The sequence below is a fragment of the Hesperophylax consimilis genome, chromosome 4 (assembly GCF_061612785.1).
Source record: "Hesperophylax consimilis isolate HC1 chromosome 4, BYU_Hcon_1.0, whole genome shotgun sequence".
Taxonomy (NCBI): Eukaryota; Metazoa; Arthropoda; class Insecta; order Trichoptera; family Limnephilidae; genus Hesperophylax; species Hesperophylax consimilis.
In genome coordinates, this window is record NC_142839.1 from 24,504,718 (window position 1) to 24,524,499 (window position 19,782).

At 35.2% G+C, this 19,782-nt stretch overlaps 1 protein-coding gene across 1 annotated transcript; it reads left to right on the top strand.

Annotated features, from left to right (window-relative positions):
- Positions 1-2,745: 2,745 nt before the first annotated feature.
- Positions 2,746-9,094, top strand: LOC149424412 (ubiquitin-conjugating enzyme E2-18 kDa-like). Its single transcript, XM_089631338.1, has 4 exons — positions 2,746-3,044; positions 3,331-3,426; positions 6,701-6,887; positions 8,714-9,094. Exons 1-4 carry the CDS (start codon positions 3,018-3,020, stop codon positions 8,866-8,868), a joined length of 465 nt encoding a protein of 154 aa, XP_089487464.1. The 5' UTR covers positions 2,746-3,017; the 3' UTR covers positions 8,869-9,094.
- Positions 9,095-19,782: the final 10,688 nt, after the last annotated feature.

Sequence of the window (19,782 nt, forward strand, 5' to 3'; positions counted from 1 at the left end):
TTATGAACTTTCTAAAACATATTTTCTTCGATATTATCCAAAAATTATATGAGCAGAAACGATGCTTTTGAAGAAATCTCGTATTATTATGAGGCGATCCTATTTTAGTATGGAATCGTGTCTTAATATTCAAGTTACCCGAAACAGACAATTTTAATTTGACCAATCAGAGGGCCTACATCGTCCAGACGCTGGGACAATAATACTATCAGATTATTGTGCTATGTGAGTTTCGGGGAAATCTATCCCCATGTCTCAGGAATTGAGGTGAGGTAAGTACCTGAGGAATGGTTTTTTTCTAACCGATGAGTGCGCTGCCTGTCGCAACTTATGGTGCTAAAATACTATCGTTTTGAATTGTTATTGTTTGTTTTACTGTAAGTTTAAAAAAAAATAAAAAATAAAAAAGTGTTTTTTTTTTAAAATTTTATTTGTTTATTCTTTCTACATTTTTTTGTATATTTAGTTGCTATCAATGATATTATTAATACATAACAAAATAATAAACTACATTACCACCAGGGTCGGCCCTGAGCGAAACGGCGACTGGCGGGAATCAAATTTTGACGCTCCTTGTCTAAACTAGTAGACGTCTAGATAGGTGTTCACTAGGGTGTCCCAGGACATAAGGAAGAATTTTTTTTTCATGAATTTAAGTACGCATACCCTCTTATTTTATTCCATTTGATCCCAATAACTCATATAATAAATATTATTTTGATTAAACACCGGCAACCCGTGCCGACTTGATGCCAAACATATGGTACAGAGTTAATATGGAAGGATTTTCAACTTTCATTTTTGTCGGATAAATAAAATTTAAAAATGCACAAATGTTCAATTATGTAGTATTTTATATTTAAAAATGGTTTATTGATTAAATTTTTTCTTCATACTTTGTTTTTTACAGTCAGGATAAATCTTCCGGTGTTCCTGAACGCATCGTAACAAAAAATATTTTTGTTCCTCTTCGACCGTGAGATTAAGCCATGAAAATCTTGCATTAACTTAACAGTTCTTTCAGCTGTATCATTCACTACCCTCAGCGGCGACACCTTATTTCTGATTTCTTGATACGAAGCATTATTTGACCACATCGTAGGGAATTCGTTAAGAAAACTGGCATCTGTTTTCAGACGATGAAACAAATATTTGCTCTTGACTGAAATGAAGTCGTAAATATTTTTCTCTGAAACAAAAGTCACTAAATTATGATATGAACAAAAACCTCAATACAAAACATAATTTAAACTACTTAATAGACTTACCATACAATTTACCATCAAGATCTTCCTTCGATGGGATGTAACGTTTGTCATGGGTTGATAAATTATTTTTTTTGATATTTCGAGCATTTTTATTTTAGTTGTTTGATCCACAGCGTCGTCAAACAGCGATAAAATAGATCCTTCATCGGTCAAATACCATAACTGCTTACTAAACAGAAATAAAGCTGCCATTGAGATGTTTTCATCATTTTTTTCTTAAGCCTTCATCGATTTCAAAAAGCACAAGTCCTGGTAAAGTGCTTTAACTGCTATAATACATTGTAACCATGGCTTGACATAGGATGTTACTATGAACAGGCAAACGTCTAAAAGTGCCGCCTATCCTTACCGGTAATTTTAAATTGTGCAAAAATTAATGATATTTTCAAGGAATAAAGCGCCTTTGCCATCCATCGAGCACCTGGAGGCCGAATCTTAAATTTTCTCGCCGTATCTCCTCCTAAAACTATCACACAGAGCTCTAAAAACTCTCAATAGTCATCTCCAAGTAATTTTGTTGTCTGTGTAGTACGGTAAAAGTCAAGCAAATCATCGATTTCGGAAGCGGTTACGTGCAATGTGAGATTTTCTCTGTAGCACTGAATTTTATCGGGATCAACATTTTTCCAGTTATCTTGAAATTTTTTGAAGAGTGGTATGTCAGGGCTTGTAGTCACTTGACTGATTTTTACTTCAAACACAGCTTTTAATACCAACTATGGCTATATTTGGTATATATTGACAGTTAAATTCACTTTCCGGATATTGTAGAACAAAACTTCAAGAACTTGTCCATTAGATGGCAGTTTAGAACCTGATATTTGGTGTTTTACGACTCCTATTAAAAATATACTATTTTTAGAAGTGCGTAAATCTAACAACATCTTGCCTAAACGAGTGATTTTCGTTTACTAACAAAATAGCAAGTTACTACAAGCTCATCAACACGTTTGCTCGCTGGCGTCTTAATGTAGAAGTACTGACATCTTTCGATGCAAGTCGGCACGGTTTGCAGTTGTCCAAAATAAGCGAAATTTTTTTTATAAGTGTTTTGTCATTATTAAAACAAAATTAGAGGGTATGCGTTCAAAAATAACAACTTTAATTTTTTTGGGACACCCTAGTGTTCACTCTAATCAATAATAATCGGATGATTCGAATATTTCTGTAGCGCCGTTTTTGTGAAAAATAATCTCAAGGGCGATGTGTTAGGACTGTTAAGTATTAGGTATTACCAGCGCCTTCGCACCTTTACTATCCGGCACCCGGAGCGGACTGCTCCAATTGCGCCCGCCAATCGCCAACTTCCAGATATTCAGCCAACCTGTTTTAAATACGATCCATTTTTTTAGTGATTTTGGAATCCAACAACAGAGTTTCTTGTGTAGGGAATAATTTACTTTCTGGGGGTCTACTTTCCTGCTTAGAGATTCTCCTGGAATATATTATTTATTTAAAGCATTTTAGTAATGCTGGATGACCTAAGATTAGTGTATATATTATAAGATATGCTTACAAAATTTCTCTTTTATCTTCATTGCGTTAACTAAAAAATTCCCAAAACATTGTGATCGTCTCTCTTGCGCACATACGTTCAGGTCAGTATAAAACACATTCAAAACATTACTTATTTTAATGTCACTTTCATGATAAGTTAGTTCCGGACGGTGTCAATTTTGAGTTCTCGAGGGAAAGTTAAACTAAGTACTTACCTACCTGCTTATTACCTACTGAAATTAATATCTCAAGATGGCTGGCGTCAGAAGATTGCAGAAGGTAAAATATTTGCAATTTTATTTTTCTTTTCCCGAATGCATAATATTTTCATTACCTTCCACCTTGTATCTCTTTTCCAGACGTTGATTTAAAATATATAGTTTAATTTATTATAACCTCATGCTAATAACGTTACTGTGTATTTACATTCGCGCCAAGAGGAAACCTCAACATTATTAGGTAAGTATTATGGATTAAACATGGGCAGATTCCTTCTCGGTAGTGAATCAATTAAGTCTGATTCTTCTAATAATAGTTCAATAATAATTATTTTATTCAATTCCAGGAACTCGCCGACTTGCAAGGGGCTGACATGAAATCTGTAAGAGAAGTGCAAGCTGATGAGACAAATATATTCGTGTGGCGTGGACTACTTGTACCGGTTAGTGGATCGTTATTATTATTTTTAGTAATGGTTATTAAAGGCATACCCAGAGGCGGATTTGCAGTCTTGGCCGCCCTAGGCCCTAAGGCCCCAGACCATGTAGCCGCCCCTTTTTCAGTACCCATCATATTGACCAGGAGTATCCAAACTTTTCAGTAAGTTCCTAGGGTCAAAACCGTTTTAATTTTCCTGCCATTATCATTCATGGTTCATGGGGTGAGATTTGTCCAGGTCTTGGCGGCGGATACGTCTGCCCACCTGCTGCGTGGCGGGCCGGATCGAGAGAGACTGTGTGAGGGAGGCCTTTTGACCTTTCCAGCCGGACTATCTTGACCCATCGCCTTGCACCGCAGTTGGAGGGATGTATTCATACGTATGTCACTCCTGGACACACTAATCCCCAGATTCCTACCCACCCCTCATACATTTTCCTTTTCAGAACTTCCTATCCTTCCCTTCCTTAAAAAGACCCTCCACACAGCATCACCTACATTCATATCGCATCATATCGCTCGCCGTACATTTCAAATTGGAAAGTATGGCGAGCGATATGCTGAAATACGCCATCCCACGCATATTATAGCTCTGTGTGTGAACACGCTATTATGCATAACAATTCCTAACGCGGTTCAGTCACTAGCGCAACTGAATCACGGTAGGGATTGGAAATATGCGAGCGGGTGAGCGACGGAGCATGATAGGTGTGACGAGGGCGGCTGCGTGGCGTGGGGGCGCGCTGTGTGCTGTGTGTGAACACGCTCTTGCATATCGCTATTTCGTACGTAGAATATTAAGGTACTTAGGAAGTAATTTCTTGTTATCATCTGTGACTTTTTTGTCACGATTGGCCGCCCCTAATATCTGGCCGCCCTAGGCCCGGGCCTACATAGGCCTAAGGGCAAATCCACCTCTGGGCATACCTATAATCCATAGTAACCATGGTTGCCAATTCGTTGGGAATTCCCCAAATTGCAAAGAAATTTTGCTCTGATGCATTGAATGTATTTGCTCTGTTAATATATAATGACGAATTGTGAAAATATAATTATTTTTCTAAACAAATATGTTCCGACTTCGCGTTAAGGCGAAGCTTAGAGCTAAATCACTATTTCGATCAATCTTTATAGCGAATTGGTGTACATAATGAATACCAAAAAATATGCTTTAGATAAATTGAAGGTTTTTCTATTGTTTCGCTTGAGTAAAATACGAATAGAAAAATAAATTACTCAATAAAAAATGTAAATGTTAACTATTAAATAAAACTTTTTTTTAATAGAAATGTATGAACGCGTAAAGGGAACGACTTTTAAAAACTACGGTGTTAAATCTAAGACTATCTGTGACAGTTTCAATTGATTAACTTTATTGCTTTCTTAAAAAAATATTTAAAAAATAAATAAAAACCAGTTTTGTGCTTGACATCGAACGTTTCTTGACTCCGTTTGTCAAGCAATTTATTAAAATAGAGAATAAAATATAGGCATTAGCCTATTACCTACAATATAAGGTATACCAAGAATATACACATTTTTGGCTTGTAGCTTCCTCTTAATACATTCCATTATACTAAGATTTTAACATGATACCTATGAATTCATTCGGTAAGGGCTTGTAGTCCCGTTTTTAACAGGAATTCGAATAATTTGAAATTTCTATTTGTAAAGCCTAAACGAAGTAGAATATACGAAAATGACTAGATAATAATAAAAAATGCTCATTTAAATTTGAATAGAATTTTGTTTAATTTTGGAGGTAAAGGAACTTGTTGAGAAATTGTGGAGAATTTGCACATCCATTGTGGGTATTTTAGAACTATGCGGGCGCAATTGGAGCGGTCCGCTACGGGCGCCGAACTGTCAAGGCGCCAACGCCCTAATAATACCTTAAAGTGCTAACACTTCGCCCTTCAGACTATTTTTTTTTTTTTTTTTTTTAGTAAATACCTCACAAGCGTCCCAACTGCTCCCGTCTGGAGCCAGTGAGACTATGGCATCCCCAGTTGGGGGATGTTGTGAGGCTGAAGGTAAGTGGGGAAGGGAAAGAGGAAGGTGGGGAAGTACCTGGCTATTCAGATCTAGTCACTAAACACGGCTAAAGCCATTTGGAGCAACGTTTCAATTCTGAATGGTGGTCTTACACCAGGGCGATACTGGTAGTATCTTCCACTCTGGAACGTGCCGCAAATATACTATATATTATTTTAATTAATTAATTGTGAAATAACACAAATTAATCAAATAAAATTTATTTGCGCACGCCGGGTTCGAACCCGCGACCTTAAGCTGGGTCCAGACATGTTCTTTTGTCCGTACCGTACCTCCGTTTCGTACCAGCGTCGCGATCCAAAAACTCTGGACGCATCATCTTTTGTCCGTACCGTACCTCCGTTTCGTATCCGCGTCGCGATCAAGAGCCCGTATCTCCGTAACGTCGCTGCGATCATCGCGTGTTCATTTCCTCCCACCATGTCGTCGACTGCGGAAGTGTTTGAGAATTTGACGATTGCTTGCGCGTCCTTCATTGTTATTCACAATAACATAACTAAAAAAAAACAAAAAAGGTGACGTTGGTGGGAGTTAGAATTGTTCAAAAACAGAGAAAGATGTAAGACGCCGCGAACACGTCCAGACTGGCGCAGACCCGTACCGTATCGCCTTTGAACGGGTCGAAAAACCGACTCGCGATGGATCGGAGCGTACCTCTATCCGTATCGAGACGCCGTACCACCGTACCGTACCGAACGGGCGTCCAAACTATCGTTCTTGATCGCGACGCTGATACGAAACGGAGGTACGGTACGGACAAAAGAACATGTCTGGACCCAGCTTTAGGAATGGCAGTCCAATGCGTTACCACTGGACTATGCCGGCCGTCAAAATATATTTATATACAGATATATCAGAAACTGATTCACAAATTGCTACAAACTTTCTTGCAACGTGCAATAATGAGAATTGTAACAACAATGCTTCTTGTAACCACAATGAAAAAGTAGCTGACTCAGAAATTACTCTGCGAGCAATAAGTATGTGTTTCTATTATTATAATACAATGAAAACCAGCTGACGTGTACCCGTCGTTACTCCACTTCTCTCTACTTTATGTAAATATAATAGGCATGTACTTTATATTTAAACCCTCCGGAAGAAATTCTCTAAATTATAATCAGCTTCGTAGTTCAGAAGAACTAAGCGCCCAAACAGGCAGACGCGGATAGCGACTTGGTTTTATACTATTTAGAGATAATAATAAAAGATAACTCTTGCAGGAAAATCCTCCGTTTAACAAGGCCGCATTCCGCTTCGAGATCATCTTCCCGGCCAGGTACCCTTTCGATGCGCCTGTGATTCATTTCAAGACCATGATCTACCACCCCAATGTAGATGACAAGGGAGAAGTTTGCATTGCAATTACCCTTAAAGATAAGTGGAAAGCGGCCACTAAAATCGATAAAGGTTAGTAAACTAATATTATTTATTTATTGATTCACGCCATCAAGGCTTTTATATGTATGCAATGTTTAAGGTACGTAAGTTGATCAGGAGTACAAAAATGAGTGTATATTTCATAGGCCGGGTACAGACAATATAAGTAGGAAAAATACTAGTTATCATTGAGAGTTGTTCTACATTCAAGTAATAGTTGTTCAATAAATAATAATAAGAGTACAAGGTACTTAATATACAATTAGCTAATATTAGGAAGAAAGTCAGTGACAACGTTTGGTCCCAATTCAAATATACATCGATGAATTATGGGTGGTTAAAATTAATTTGATATAAATATTCATAGGCCGAGTACAGACAATATAAGAAGTAACAATACCAGTTATTGCTGAGAGTTGTTGTACATTCAATAGTTGTTCAGAGAGAGTACAAGATAGGTACTAAAAGTACGATTAGGTAAAATTAAGAAGAAAGTCAGTGACGACATTTGGTTTCTATTCAAATCTACATGGATGAATTGTGGATGATTAAATTGAATTTAATTTGTATATATAAATTCAGTTTTCTCTCAGTTTTCAGTCTTCCTCTTCTCATCCCCCCCCCCAACTTATTTCAGGCTCACTACATTCCCCAAATGACACATATTTACCTAACTACTATAATTCCAATGGCATTACCATTTTACCAGTGGCGGAATCACGAGAAAATTCTGTAAATGATTTCAATAAAAAAATTCTGTGTTTTTTTAAATAATTTAAAAAAACATTTTTTTTAAATCTGCACCTTTTCTCAAAATATATGAGATAATATACGAGGCGTATCCAGAAAGTAAGTGTACTGAGGCTCTCACGACCGAATGAATTTTATTTTCGACATGTTGGCTACACTTACATGTAGCCTGACTCTTCCCCTCTGCAACGAGACCGGTTCAAGGTCAGTACGCTGAGAAGTGTCAACGCGACAACACGTTTCGTGAAAAATGTCAATACACTCTCCCGCCAAGTGCGAAATACGCGGCGTCATCCTTTATCACGTTTGGAAGGGAAAACCTCCGTTTGAGGTTTATAATTAGGTGAAAACTGCATATGGTGATAAAGCTATGAATCGTACGAGTATGTGCAAGTAGTATCGCGAGTTTAAAAATGGTTCTCACCTCTTCACCCTCCGCCAAAAAGTTCAAAACCACAATTTCAGCCAAGAAAATTATGGCATCCGTGTTTTGGGACTGTCAAGGCATAATTTTGATTGAATATCTGCCTCAAGGGGAGACCATCAACTCTGCAAGATACTGTGAGACCCTAAAAAAATTGCGGAAGGCGATTCAAAACAAGAGGAGAGGCATGCTGATAAAGGGAGTCAGCATGCTGCACGACAATGCCAGACCACACACGGCCAACGCAACGAAGGAACTGTTTGCTTCGTTTAAATGGGATGTCCTAAACCACCCCGCGCATTCCCCTGACCTAGCACCTTCAGATTTTTATCTCTTTACCTCCCTGAAGCTGTACATGGGTGGAAAAAGGTTTTCAACAGACGAGGAGGTGAAGGGGGAGGTGGAGAAGTGGACGAAGGGGTTGGCGGGAAACTACTTCGAGGAAGGCATCAAAAAGTTGATACCCCGCTTCACCACCTGCATTGAGAGGAATGGCGACTATGTCGAAAAATAGCTTACATATGTACTTGGGTAACCATGTAATTTTTATGTTTCAATAAAGAAAATTGTAACCTACAAAAATTCAGTACACTTACTTTTTGGATATGCCTCGTAGATAGATAGATTTTCTAGAATTCGTTTTCTTTGTGGTTTCAAAAAATAATAGAGGCTTTTTTTACAGTTATACAAGCGCTTGTCGATCTGGTGAACCAGCCCGACACCGAGCATCCCTTCCGCCCAGATATCGCCGAGGAGTATATCAACAACCGCAACAAATTCATGGAAACTGCCGAGGAGTTGTCTATCAAAGACGGCGAGCCGAGACCAGCTAAATAAACATCTAATAATAATGGTGAACCAATAAAAGCCGCTAGCCATTGCACGTATTCCGTATGCACAGTTCATCTTTTTATATTCGTCACTCACGGTTTAATATTTGTCTTATGATTTATATTGTGTTATTATAATATTATGAATGTTGACATGGCCCGGTAATATCGGTTGATTTAAAGCTCGGAATGGTTGGAATGTGGATCTTAGCGCGGCTTGGCACATAATCCGTATACAGGGTGTATCGGCACTAACCCGACAAACTTTAACCAGCTATTCCTTAGCACATTTGGAGTAAAAAATCTTATGGGCACTTTGCTGTCCGGTAGCATTTTTTTTTTCAATTAAAAACAAAAAAATTTAAAATTTCCGCACTACATCACTGTCATTGGCATTGCGTTTCGTGTTAAACAGCTGTTATAAGCAAGTGTGTCAAAAAGCGTCTTCGCTCTTTCGCACACACTAAATAATAATAGTTAAAAATGAGACGAATGGTGCCGTGCTATTTCGTTGTGACTGTAAACGTGCGCCAATATAGGTACACACGTGCATTATTCAACGGAATTCGAATAAAATATTTGCCAGATGGGTTTTCAAACTTTATCAAAGGATAAAACAGTGGTGACATGTGGTGAAAATATGAATAATAAATTTTTTATTAAAAAAAAACGTTACCGGACAGCAAAGTGCACATAAGATTTTTTACTCCAAATATGCTAAGGAATAGCTGGTTAAAGTTTGTCGGGTACGTGCCGATACACCCTGTATAGTCAAGATGTCAGCCAAATTACACGAATTGTCTATGATGTTATTTTACATCTATGTTCTATGTCATCGAGAGATCGAGACCTTTCAAAATGTCAAATGTTTTAGGCGGGCTAATTTACCAGTTGATTTTTTGATAAAGTCCCTCATTTCGATCAGGATGGTTGCTATACGCGAGTATAATAATTTTAAATAGCATTTGTTTTGCACTTTTTCAATGCACTTTTCATGAAATTATGACAAACAAACCGCTGAAAACACTGTGCCGATGTTGAAATGAAATAAAAAATTTCTCGCATATAACCTTACCAGAATAATTGTCTATTTTAGATTTTTTTTCTTTATTCAGTGTTTTTATTGGTTTTACAGTTTTTAGGTGTGTTAAAACCACCAAGCTAGGCACATGCCCGTGTTATGGTGGTTGATTAAATAATTAAAGTACAAAAAAATAATAAATCAAGTATGAAATATAGAAGAAATTAAAATAATATAAAAAGTATACAATTTAAAAGAAAATAAAGAGTATATAGTTTAACATAGTATGTGAAATACATTAAAATAATTTTAAGGAATATATCAAAAGATTGAAATATAATAGAACATTTAAAAAAATATAGAATATAAGACATACAGTAAAAAGTAAAGAATTTAAAGGATAAAAAAATATGTATAAGATGTTATAAAAATTATATACCTATAGCATCAAAAAGAGTATGTATTACTAGGTAAGCAAATGTAAAAATATGGTGAACAGTTGATAAGTATGTGCGAGTTAAAGTGACATAAATATATGGATAAATTTTTCTTCAGCATTATAGATTCTTGTTTGAACTTCGGCTAATAATACTGGAGTGAAAAATTATTGTTACAATATTGTTCTTAACAAATACTGAAGCAATCCTAAAGTACATGAAACCTTTCAGTGGTGTCAAACCAATTTAAATAATTAATCTTTCTGTTAATATTACGGTAATTTAAAAATGAAAACTTTTACTTGATTTTTTAAAGACTGGTTGAGGTAGACCTTTCGACCTCTCCAGCAGGAATTTCTCGTCCCATCCCTTGCACCGTAGTGGGAGGCATGGATTCATATGTCACTCCTAGACATACTGACCTCCAGGTTCCTACCCTCCCCTCACACCTCTTTTCTTATCAGAACTTCTTCTCCTTCCTTTTCTTATAAAGACCCTCCTCACAGCATCCCCAAAGATGGCATAGGCTCTTGTGTTGAGCTAAAAAAGACGTAATTTGCAAAAATGACAAGCATAATCCGCTAAGAGGATGTGATGAATATTGCCATCTTTTACAATGCAGCAAAATTACTAATTTTGTATTCATATTCATTTTTTTTGTTTTATTTTTTATTTCTTGTTTTTGTAAGAAGTTGAGATGATAATATCCTTATTAGGATGTTCCGTGCTGAGGATTTAATATACACATTAAAAATGTATTAAAATTTTATTTACTTTATGGATAATCTTTGGTTTTGATAATAATAATTTGCAGTTTGATATTGTTCAACATGACGTTTTATGTAAAGAAATATTATTTTTATACTGATACCTTTGCTAATTTATTGCCTGCGCTTCTATCAGCATAAAAGCATTGAAGTCCCGATAAAATGATCGATCACTTTCTTTATCAATTCACTAAAAGTGCAGATCTTTGGAAACGAATGATGAGGTATGGTATTCGCAGTTCGAATGCTAAATCAATATTTTGATTAATCTCTTATAACGAATTGGTGTACATTATGAATACCCAAAAATATGCTTTAGATAAATTGAAGGTTTTATTATCGCTTCGCTTGAGTAGAATACAAATAAAATAATAAATCACTCAATAAAAAATATACATATAAACTACTAAAAAAATTTTTTTCAATAGAAATGTATGAACGCGTAAAGAAAACAATTTTAAAAAATACAGTATTATAGCTAAGACTAACTGTGACATTTTAACTTGATTGACTTTTTTGTTTCTTGTAAAATTATTTACAAAATGAATCAAATCGAACGTTTCTAGACTCCGTTTGTCAAGCGATTAATGCCTATTACCTACAATATAAGGTAAACCAAGAATATACACATTTTTGGCTTGTAGCTTCCTCTTAATATAATAAATAATAACGTGTATCTAACCAAATTGTTTACATTCTCGTGTCTCAACTTCCATGCCCTTCTGTAATTATATTATTATTATGTTAGGTATTGTCTATATCTTTGTTTTATATTATTTAGTAATAAAAAAATCACAAAATGTAAATTGCTCTTTAATTTCTAACATTATCATCACTATCCACACCCTCACCAACGGCGTACAAAAAGAGCCAAAATAACCTTTTTTATTAAGAGAGGCCATTCCATTTAATTTAACTCTCCCTACTTCCATTACAAAAAAAAAAGGAAAATGTTGCTTGTACAATGATGGAGGACTTAGCTAGAAGAGTATTGAACCCGAGACGCCTGGGAGGGAATCCAAACGATTTGACGATTTTGAATTATAAAAAAATTTCCCCTAGCTGAAGTAGTATTTGCAATGGTAATTATAAGTAAGAGTTGGGTATATATTTAGAAAGCAAGAAGACCAATAATACTGTATTAACCATTAAATATAATCCCTATATCCTATATCGGGTGTGACAGACATAAGGTATACGTGTAACGATTTTCCAAAACGATGAGTTTTAACATAACGTATATTATTTTATTTTATTTTAACTTTTATTGTGAAAAACAGTTTACATCTATAACCAATTACATTTCACAATTTGTAGTTTATAGCTTAATTATAATAACATTAATTATATAATATAATAGGTACATTAATAATGACAGGTGCTAAAGAATACCATTATTTCGCTTTTGAAATGATTGAGATTCGATTGAAAGATGTCAATTTCGGAAGAAAGGTTTAATAGTGAGGTCATTCTCCCCAGAGGCACGATCATATTGATCATTGGTAGGTTAGTCCTGCCTCTAGGAAAAATAAACAGCCTGTGTTGCCTCGCTCTGGTGAAGTTATCGGGGACATAAAGTGACAATTTTTTCAGAACATTAGGATTGTTAATCTGCCCGTTTAGCAGCTTGTGTGCTACTAATACCATTGCAATTTAATTTATTATTCGTGTTTGTTCGGTATAATAATTTCTCACATTTCTAGGATGACACATCTTTGATAAATTCCTTATCACTGTACACGTACACCCACGTACAGTGTACTGTACACTGTACACTGTACGTGGGTTTAATGCAATTAATTTTATGTACTTTTGGCCATATCAGGCATTTTAACCACTCAAGTGATTTTCGGCACATTATGTCGAGTTTGCAAATTGTCTTGAGTGATCGCACGCCATAATATGCCATTTTTGACTCGCAAAATTCGCGCATTTACGATTTTGTAATATATTTTTTTTTATATATCCTCCAAATATAGGATGCACTGTAAAATATAGAAGCGACATTATAATCATTCTGAAGAACACATGTTCCCACTTCCTCATAACATATTCGTGCTTTACTGATGGTTTGTTAAGTAATTTGTCAAATCATACGTTATAGGTTTACATAACACCGTTTTATGTTTTATTTATGTTTTGCACTGATTGCATATTTAATTTAATAATCTTGTTTCAAAGAAATGAGTTTTCTGAGAAATTTCTTCTGTTGTGTTTAACTCGTGCATGTATAAATTAATGCTTTATTTAAATTATTTTATAAATTAATAACATGTACTTGCTCTGTATTGAGTTCATGTCATGTCAAGTCAAATATGGCGTAAATAAATAAATAAACAGTACACTGTACACTTTGTACTTCTTGTTTAGTAATAATTTGTACCCGGAAGATGCTCGAGTAAAGCGAAACCGGTCGGTTTTAAAATTTTTTAAAAAGTCGTGGTTTTAAAACAAAAAGTATTTTATTTTATTAAATATGACAAACCACAAAGTGATTGCTTTCTACAATAAAATAAACAGTAAGTACATTGTACAACCCAGTCCGTGATCCTAATAAGAAAGTTAGATATAGGGGGTGCCTCGGTAAACAAAGGATATCCATTTAACCTCTCGAGTACTCGCGTCAACAGTTGGAATATGAGTTAAGTGATTGGCGTTCGAAGTGGAAATTTCTCGCCCTCATTTAAAAAATACGGAGACACATAAACTGATTATAGTGCTATATATAGCCAATGAATTCACCCATATTTTACAGTTCATCCTATATTTGGAGGATTAGATGTTTATCAATAATTATTCCTAGATATGTAATTTTATCAGCTGTTTTCAGAAATGAGGATGTTTGTCGACAGTCATTTCTCTGAATATAATTAGCTATTCTGGGGAAACTACATGATTTGGTAAGTTAGATACCTTTTTTATAAATAAATCATCATATTATCTGGTAAGACTGCGTAATTTACAAAAAAAATAATTTTGCAATAAACAAGTAAGTTAAGACGAAAATAGAATCAGATGGCGCACGAGGAAAATTTTGATTTAAAAATTTCGACACACCCAAGAGTGTGTTTGAAATGGTTTTAAACGGCAGCGCCAAGAATATGGTTGAAAGCAAAAGAGATGTAACTTTTAAAAATCACAGCGGTTGTAGCGAGTGTTTTTCACAATCAAACGGTATTCAGAAAATTTTGCTGATTTCCGAAGGAGATGATTACTGCACTATATTATAAAGGCAATTTAAAATTCGAAAAGTTATTTTTTATTAATTTCATTTACTATAAATTTAATGGTTGTTACTGATAACAATTTAATAATTATATAGGAAGTTAATTGTATTTTTGAATTGCACCATATATTTTTGAAGTAATTAATTTATTACATGTTACCTAAATAAAAATAAATATATAAAATTAAGAAATTTAAGTTATTATGAAGTCATTTTTCCCGTCCAGTCAACCTGTCAGATTCCAGGTTAAACATAACATCACTTCATTTACTTTTTCATTAACTCCCAACAGGATTCCCTGAGGCATAACAATCTCCCTGAGGGCCTACGTCATCTGAATGAGTCAGGAGGTTTTTTTAAGGAAAGGAAAGGGAGAAAATTCTGGAAAGAAAAGTGAGTGGGTCGGTATTTGTGGGATTAGTACGACGAGGTGTGACAGGCGTATGAAGACAACTGCGTCTCGAGGGAGTCCAGCTGGAGAGTTCAAAGGGTTTCTCTTCCGATCCGGTCTAACACGCAGTTAAAAACTTCAAAATATGAACCCGGGCACCCCTGCTAAGTCGCCAAACGCAGCTAACCATGATATGATATAACCATGAACTAATGGTATGACCTACAGCAGAAGTGTTGATTATCCAATAAATGGTTTCCGGTGCGGCGGTACCCCTCCCAAATTGAGCATTTGAACCAACATGAACTTAAAATTATTTTGTGACTATAACATATACAATACAAATAACATTTGGTGACTTAGCAAGGGTTCCCGGGTTCACGGATTGAGGTTTGTCCTGGTCTTGGCGGCGTGCTTTTTACAAACCGCTTGGTCGGCCGGATCGGTGGAGTCCGGTGAAGGGAGACCCTTTGACCTCTCCAACTGGACCTCGCCTTGCACTGCAGTGAAACACTGATCCTTAGATTTTTACCCACCCCTCGTATTCTTTTATTTCCCAGAACTTCCTCTCCTTCCTTTCCTTGAAAAGACATCAATTGTTTTATTTTATGTATTTTTTTTTCAAAATCAAAAAATCTTTCATACTATGTCGTCTTAGCTAAAAAGCCGTCCAAACCCTGACTTTCCAATACTTACTATTTTTAAATGTTTTTAGTTAAAAAAATTTAAAAGTCACCGGGGACCATAATGATATCTGCATTTCTGCAATCGTTGTAAGTCATAAGTCATCTTATATTATCTCTTAACACCGTATTAAATTATAATAAATGGCAGTATTTCAGTCAATATACTTACGTTCATATTAATTTTCGTTTACATTCCCCTTCAAGGATCAGTTGTAACATTTCCCTCTTCCTCAACTTAAAAAAAATCACAAAAATTCATTACAAGGGAGCTCTCACATAGTACTATTTGCACAGATAATTTAACGATAACGGTTTACTTATAAATAAACATGTCTCATATAAGATTCAAATTTAAATTCCAAAATTACCAATTACACTGAACTGATAAGAATTGTATTTTTCCTGAACCAATTATTATTTTTATAACTTTACAGATAAGTAAATGTGGGTATTTCAAAGTAATTTTTCTTCGAACCTCGGTGGCCAAATTTAAAATATATGTAAAGTTTTGTGCGATAAAAGAAACATGATGTTTGGTGTATCTTGCTGTTCAGATATAGTTATTTGAAATTACTAAAGCCTATTATAATACGACCACGGAACAATGACATTATTATTCACACTATTTAAACAGAACCTTTGGAAAAGGTAAAAACATTGAAACTTTTAAATGACGTCCTCCGCGTTCGAGGAGTAAGGCTCTCCACTAGCAATCCGAAGGTCGCGTTGTTATTTCACAGTTAAATTGTCTTATTTTACAATTCATTAAATTAATAAAATATAAACTTGGGACACTTTCCAGAGTGGAATATACTCTCAGTCTCGCCCTGCTGTAAATACACCATTCAGAATTGAAACTTTGTTTAAAATGGCTTTAGCCGTGTTGGTGACCAAGTCTGAATAGCCTGGTACTCTCCCACCTTCCTCCTCTCCTTCAATCTCTTTCCCCTCTCCACTACCATACAACAATTGGGGATGCCATAGTCTCACTGGTTCCAGACGGTTGGGAGTATTTTGGATTCACATAAAATAAAAAGTTAATTATGGATCCTGAGTAGGTACCGTGTTTGTTTTATCGTTTATTGCGAATATCCAGAACAAGATTTCCGTCTTCCTAATAGTAATTGGATTAATAATTATTTATTTTTCGGAATAACTTTATTGAGTAAAACCTCAAATTGTAATATTTAAATATTGAAGACAATATTAGTGATTTCTAAACGAAAATCTGAAACAGAAAAATCAGAAAAGGATACGGTCACATCTAGGACTCGAACCCAGGACTCTTGTCTTTCCGGGAGACTGCTCTACCAACTGAGCTAATATCGCCCTATCCCCCTCGGTCACTTTTAACTGTATCATACTTCGAATAAGAACTACCAAAATTGACTTAATTTTTTCACCGCACATTTTTATTGGCAACTATCTTTATGTATGATCGCAAGATTCAACCCGAACTAAATGCAATCTAGACAGCGTCTTTTTAGATAAACCTATCTTATTTATTTATTTTTTTAATGTGCGACATCTATTGACTTTTCTGCAAGTCTAGAATGAATATTTATTTTTCGGAATAACTTTATTGAGTAAAACCTCAAATTGTAATATTTAAATATTGAAGACAATATTAGTGATTTCTAAACGATATTAGTGATTTCTAAACGAAGTACGTCGATGCCTTTAAAAATATTACAAATGTCGTTCACAAAAAAGATAAATAATACAGGTCCAATGTGGGAACCTTGCGGAACACCACTGGATGCAAAAAAAATCGTATTATTATTTAGTTAGTTAGTTATTGTTTGAAGCTAATTACAAAATACAAAATAAACATAATTAAGGAAGGAAATTTATCAAAAACGCATGATTTTATCAATTTAGGTTTTATCGCACATAACTAAAAATTTGTTTAGTAAATATATTGCTTTTACATTATTTTTAAGTAATAATTATTAACCTGAAACACCTATATAAATTGAAAAAATCTTCCGAGAATAAATACATGCCGCCGACAGGAATTGAACTCGCAGCTTTCTGATTGCCGGTCAGGTGCTCTACCGATTACGCTACGTCGCGGCGTCGGCTTATTATTAAATATTAATGCTTATTAGATTTTTTCACTAGAAAACAATCAAATTTATTTTTGTAAGAAAGGCATTGATGATGCTAAATCTCCTACTATATGGCGTCGAGATATATTATATCTTCATTTGTTGGTGAAAATATAACCTGAGCTGAATTACATTCAGATACACATTTTTTGGTACAAACCACCTCAAGATCTTACTAGGCTGAGCCTGTTCCGAGGTGGTAGATTGTATATTTTGTTGAAAAATTTATATAAAATATTTATTATGTTGTAATATTTCTATATATATATTAACTGTGTTCCCTTTTTTACAGTTGGTGGGTACCAGTGTCGTACATTGCTCTTTGACCAAAGATAAGTTGGATTCGTATTTCAAGTTCGGGAAAAAACTGTGCATTGCAAATTTGAAAATGACAATTATTATTTTCATCTTCCGTTGATTGTGGTGGCATATCGAATGAGCTTACAAGATTCTTACCTATTTGTATTCAACATGTGTTTTTTACTATTCCCGGATTTGCAACCTATACGGCATGCACGCCACTGTTAAAACTGGAGCGATTTTTGGCATTTTATTTCAAATTTGATAAAACGTTTTGAGCGATCGCTTGTCATAATATGCCAAATTTATGAACATAAAAATATGGGATAAATGACAAAGTCTAGGTATATTCATTGGCTTTAAACCGCAGTAAGCAGTTCATATGTTTCAGTATTAATATTTTGAGGAATGATATTAATTAAATAATATGGTAAATTAATTACATATATGAGGAGTTATTCTCATTAATAGAGGTGTTAATTAAATTACAGTTTAGAAATTGTTAGTTTTTTTGCATTGCTTGTATGTCTTGCATTTTCATTGTATATTATTTTATTTCTTTTTTGGGATCACAACACAATAGGAGAAATTGTAATTTTATTTAGGTATTAGAGCCAGGAAGGAGTCTAAGAGGGTCCAGAAGATGCACTAAATGGCATGAATAGCTAAGAAGTGACTAGAGAGACTAAAATAGACTAGGAGAGATGAGGTGATTTTGCACAAGAGCGGCGCTGTATAAATCGTCCAAATATTATTATTATTATTATTAATAGAGACTAGATATGATAGTCTCGCCGAACTTCACAGCGGTGCTGCCAAGGTCTGTTATCTATGTTAGGATATTATAATAATAATAATAAATTCTTTATTCCAGGATGTGGGGAGGTTAGTGCAATCCCACACATCCCATAGGTGAGATAAGTACAAATAATATTTACATAGAGTAACATAAATAAAATAAATAAAAAGAGATTAAAAAATTAAAAATGAAATTAAGTCAAAGCAGAGAAGCACGGGAATCCAACGGATCTAAGATTGTGGGAGCAAGTATCTTTCTCCAATGGTCTTCAATGCTCGATCCTGAAGTCAGACGCGATTCTATGATAATAGTGTTTCTGGAATGGTTTATCCTTTCCCTCAGTCCTGCAATCCTGGTTCTTAACAGAGCTGTAAATCCTGGAACTCGCCCTTCTGTTAACATCGAGGAGGCACTGCAGTGCCTGGGGAGTCCGAACATCAATCGGTAAGCGTTATTATATTGAACCCGAAGCCTTTCCATTGTTCTTTTCTTGAAATTAGCCCAGAGCTCGCATGTGTACAGGGTGGTGCAAAAGGCTAAGAAGAGCGTCCTTTTCACTCGTGGACTACAAAGCCGGAATCTTCTACTGAGCATGTTACATTTTATACTCAGTACACGCCTCTGCCTGTCAATATCTTCATCATCCGTTAACTTGTTGTTGATGATATGTCCTAGATATTTTGTGGTTTCTACTGTTTTCAGAATCTCACCATTCAAAAAGACTGGGGGAATGTTTTTTGGGCCTTCCCCGTGTTTTATGACCAACAGTGCTGTTTTTTTTGCATTATAGATCATGTTGGTTTCGTGAGCAAATTCCTCACAGATTTTCAGGAGAATTATGTAATAATAATAATTATGTCAGCGCTTTATTAGCAGCAGACACACACCTGGACGCATGACGAACCTCGTGCTGGCACTGTTGGTGGACGCGGTTTACTCTCTCCCTGTAGCAGCTGGTCCAGTTTCTTCACCACCTAGGATTCTTGCTGCAGAGTCTCCATCTTCCATCTTCATGTCACCTGTTCCTGTTCTTCATTTTACTTTACTTATCTTCACTTTATTTTGGTAATATATATATTTTTTGAAATACCTGCATCAACTGTAAAGCGCCTCTGAGGTGATATCTCACAAAAGCGGCGCTATAAAAATTGTCCAATATTATTATTATTATTATAACCTAATT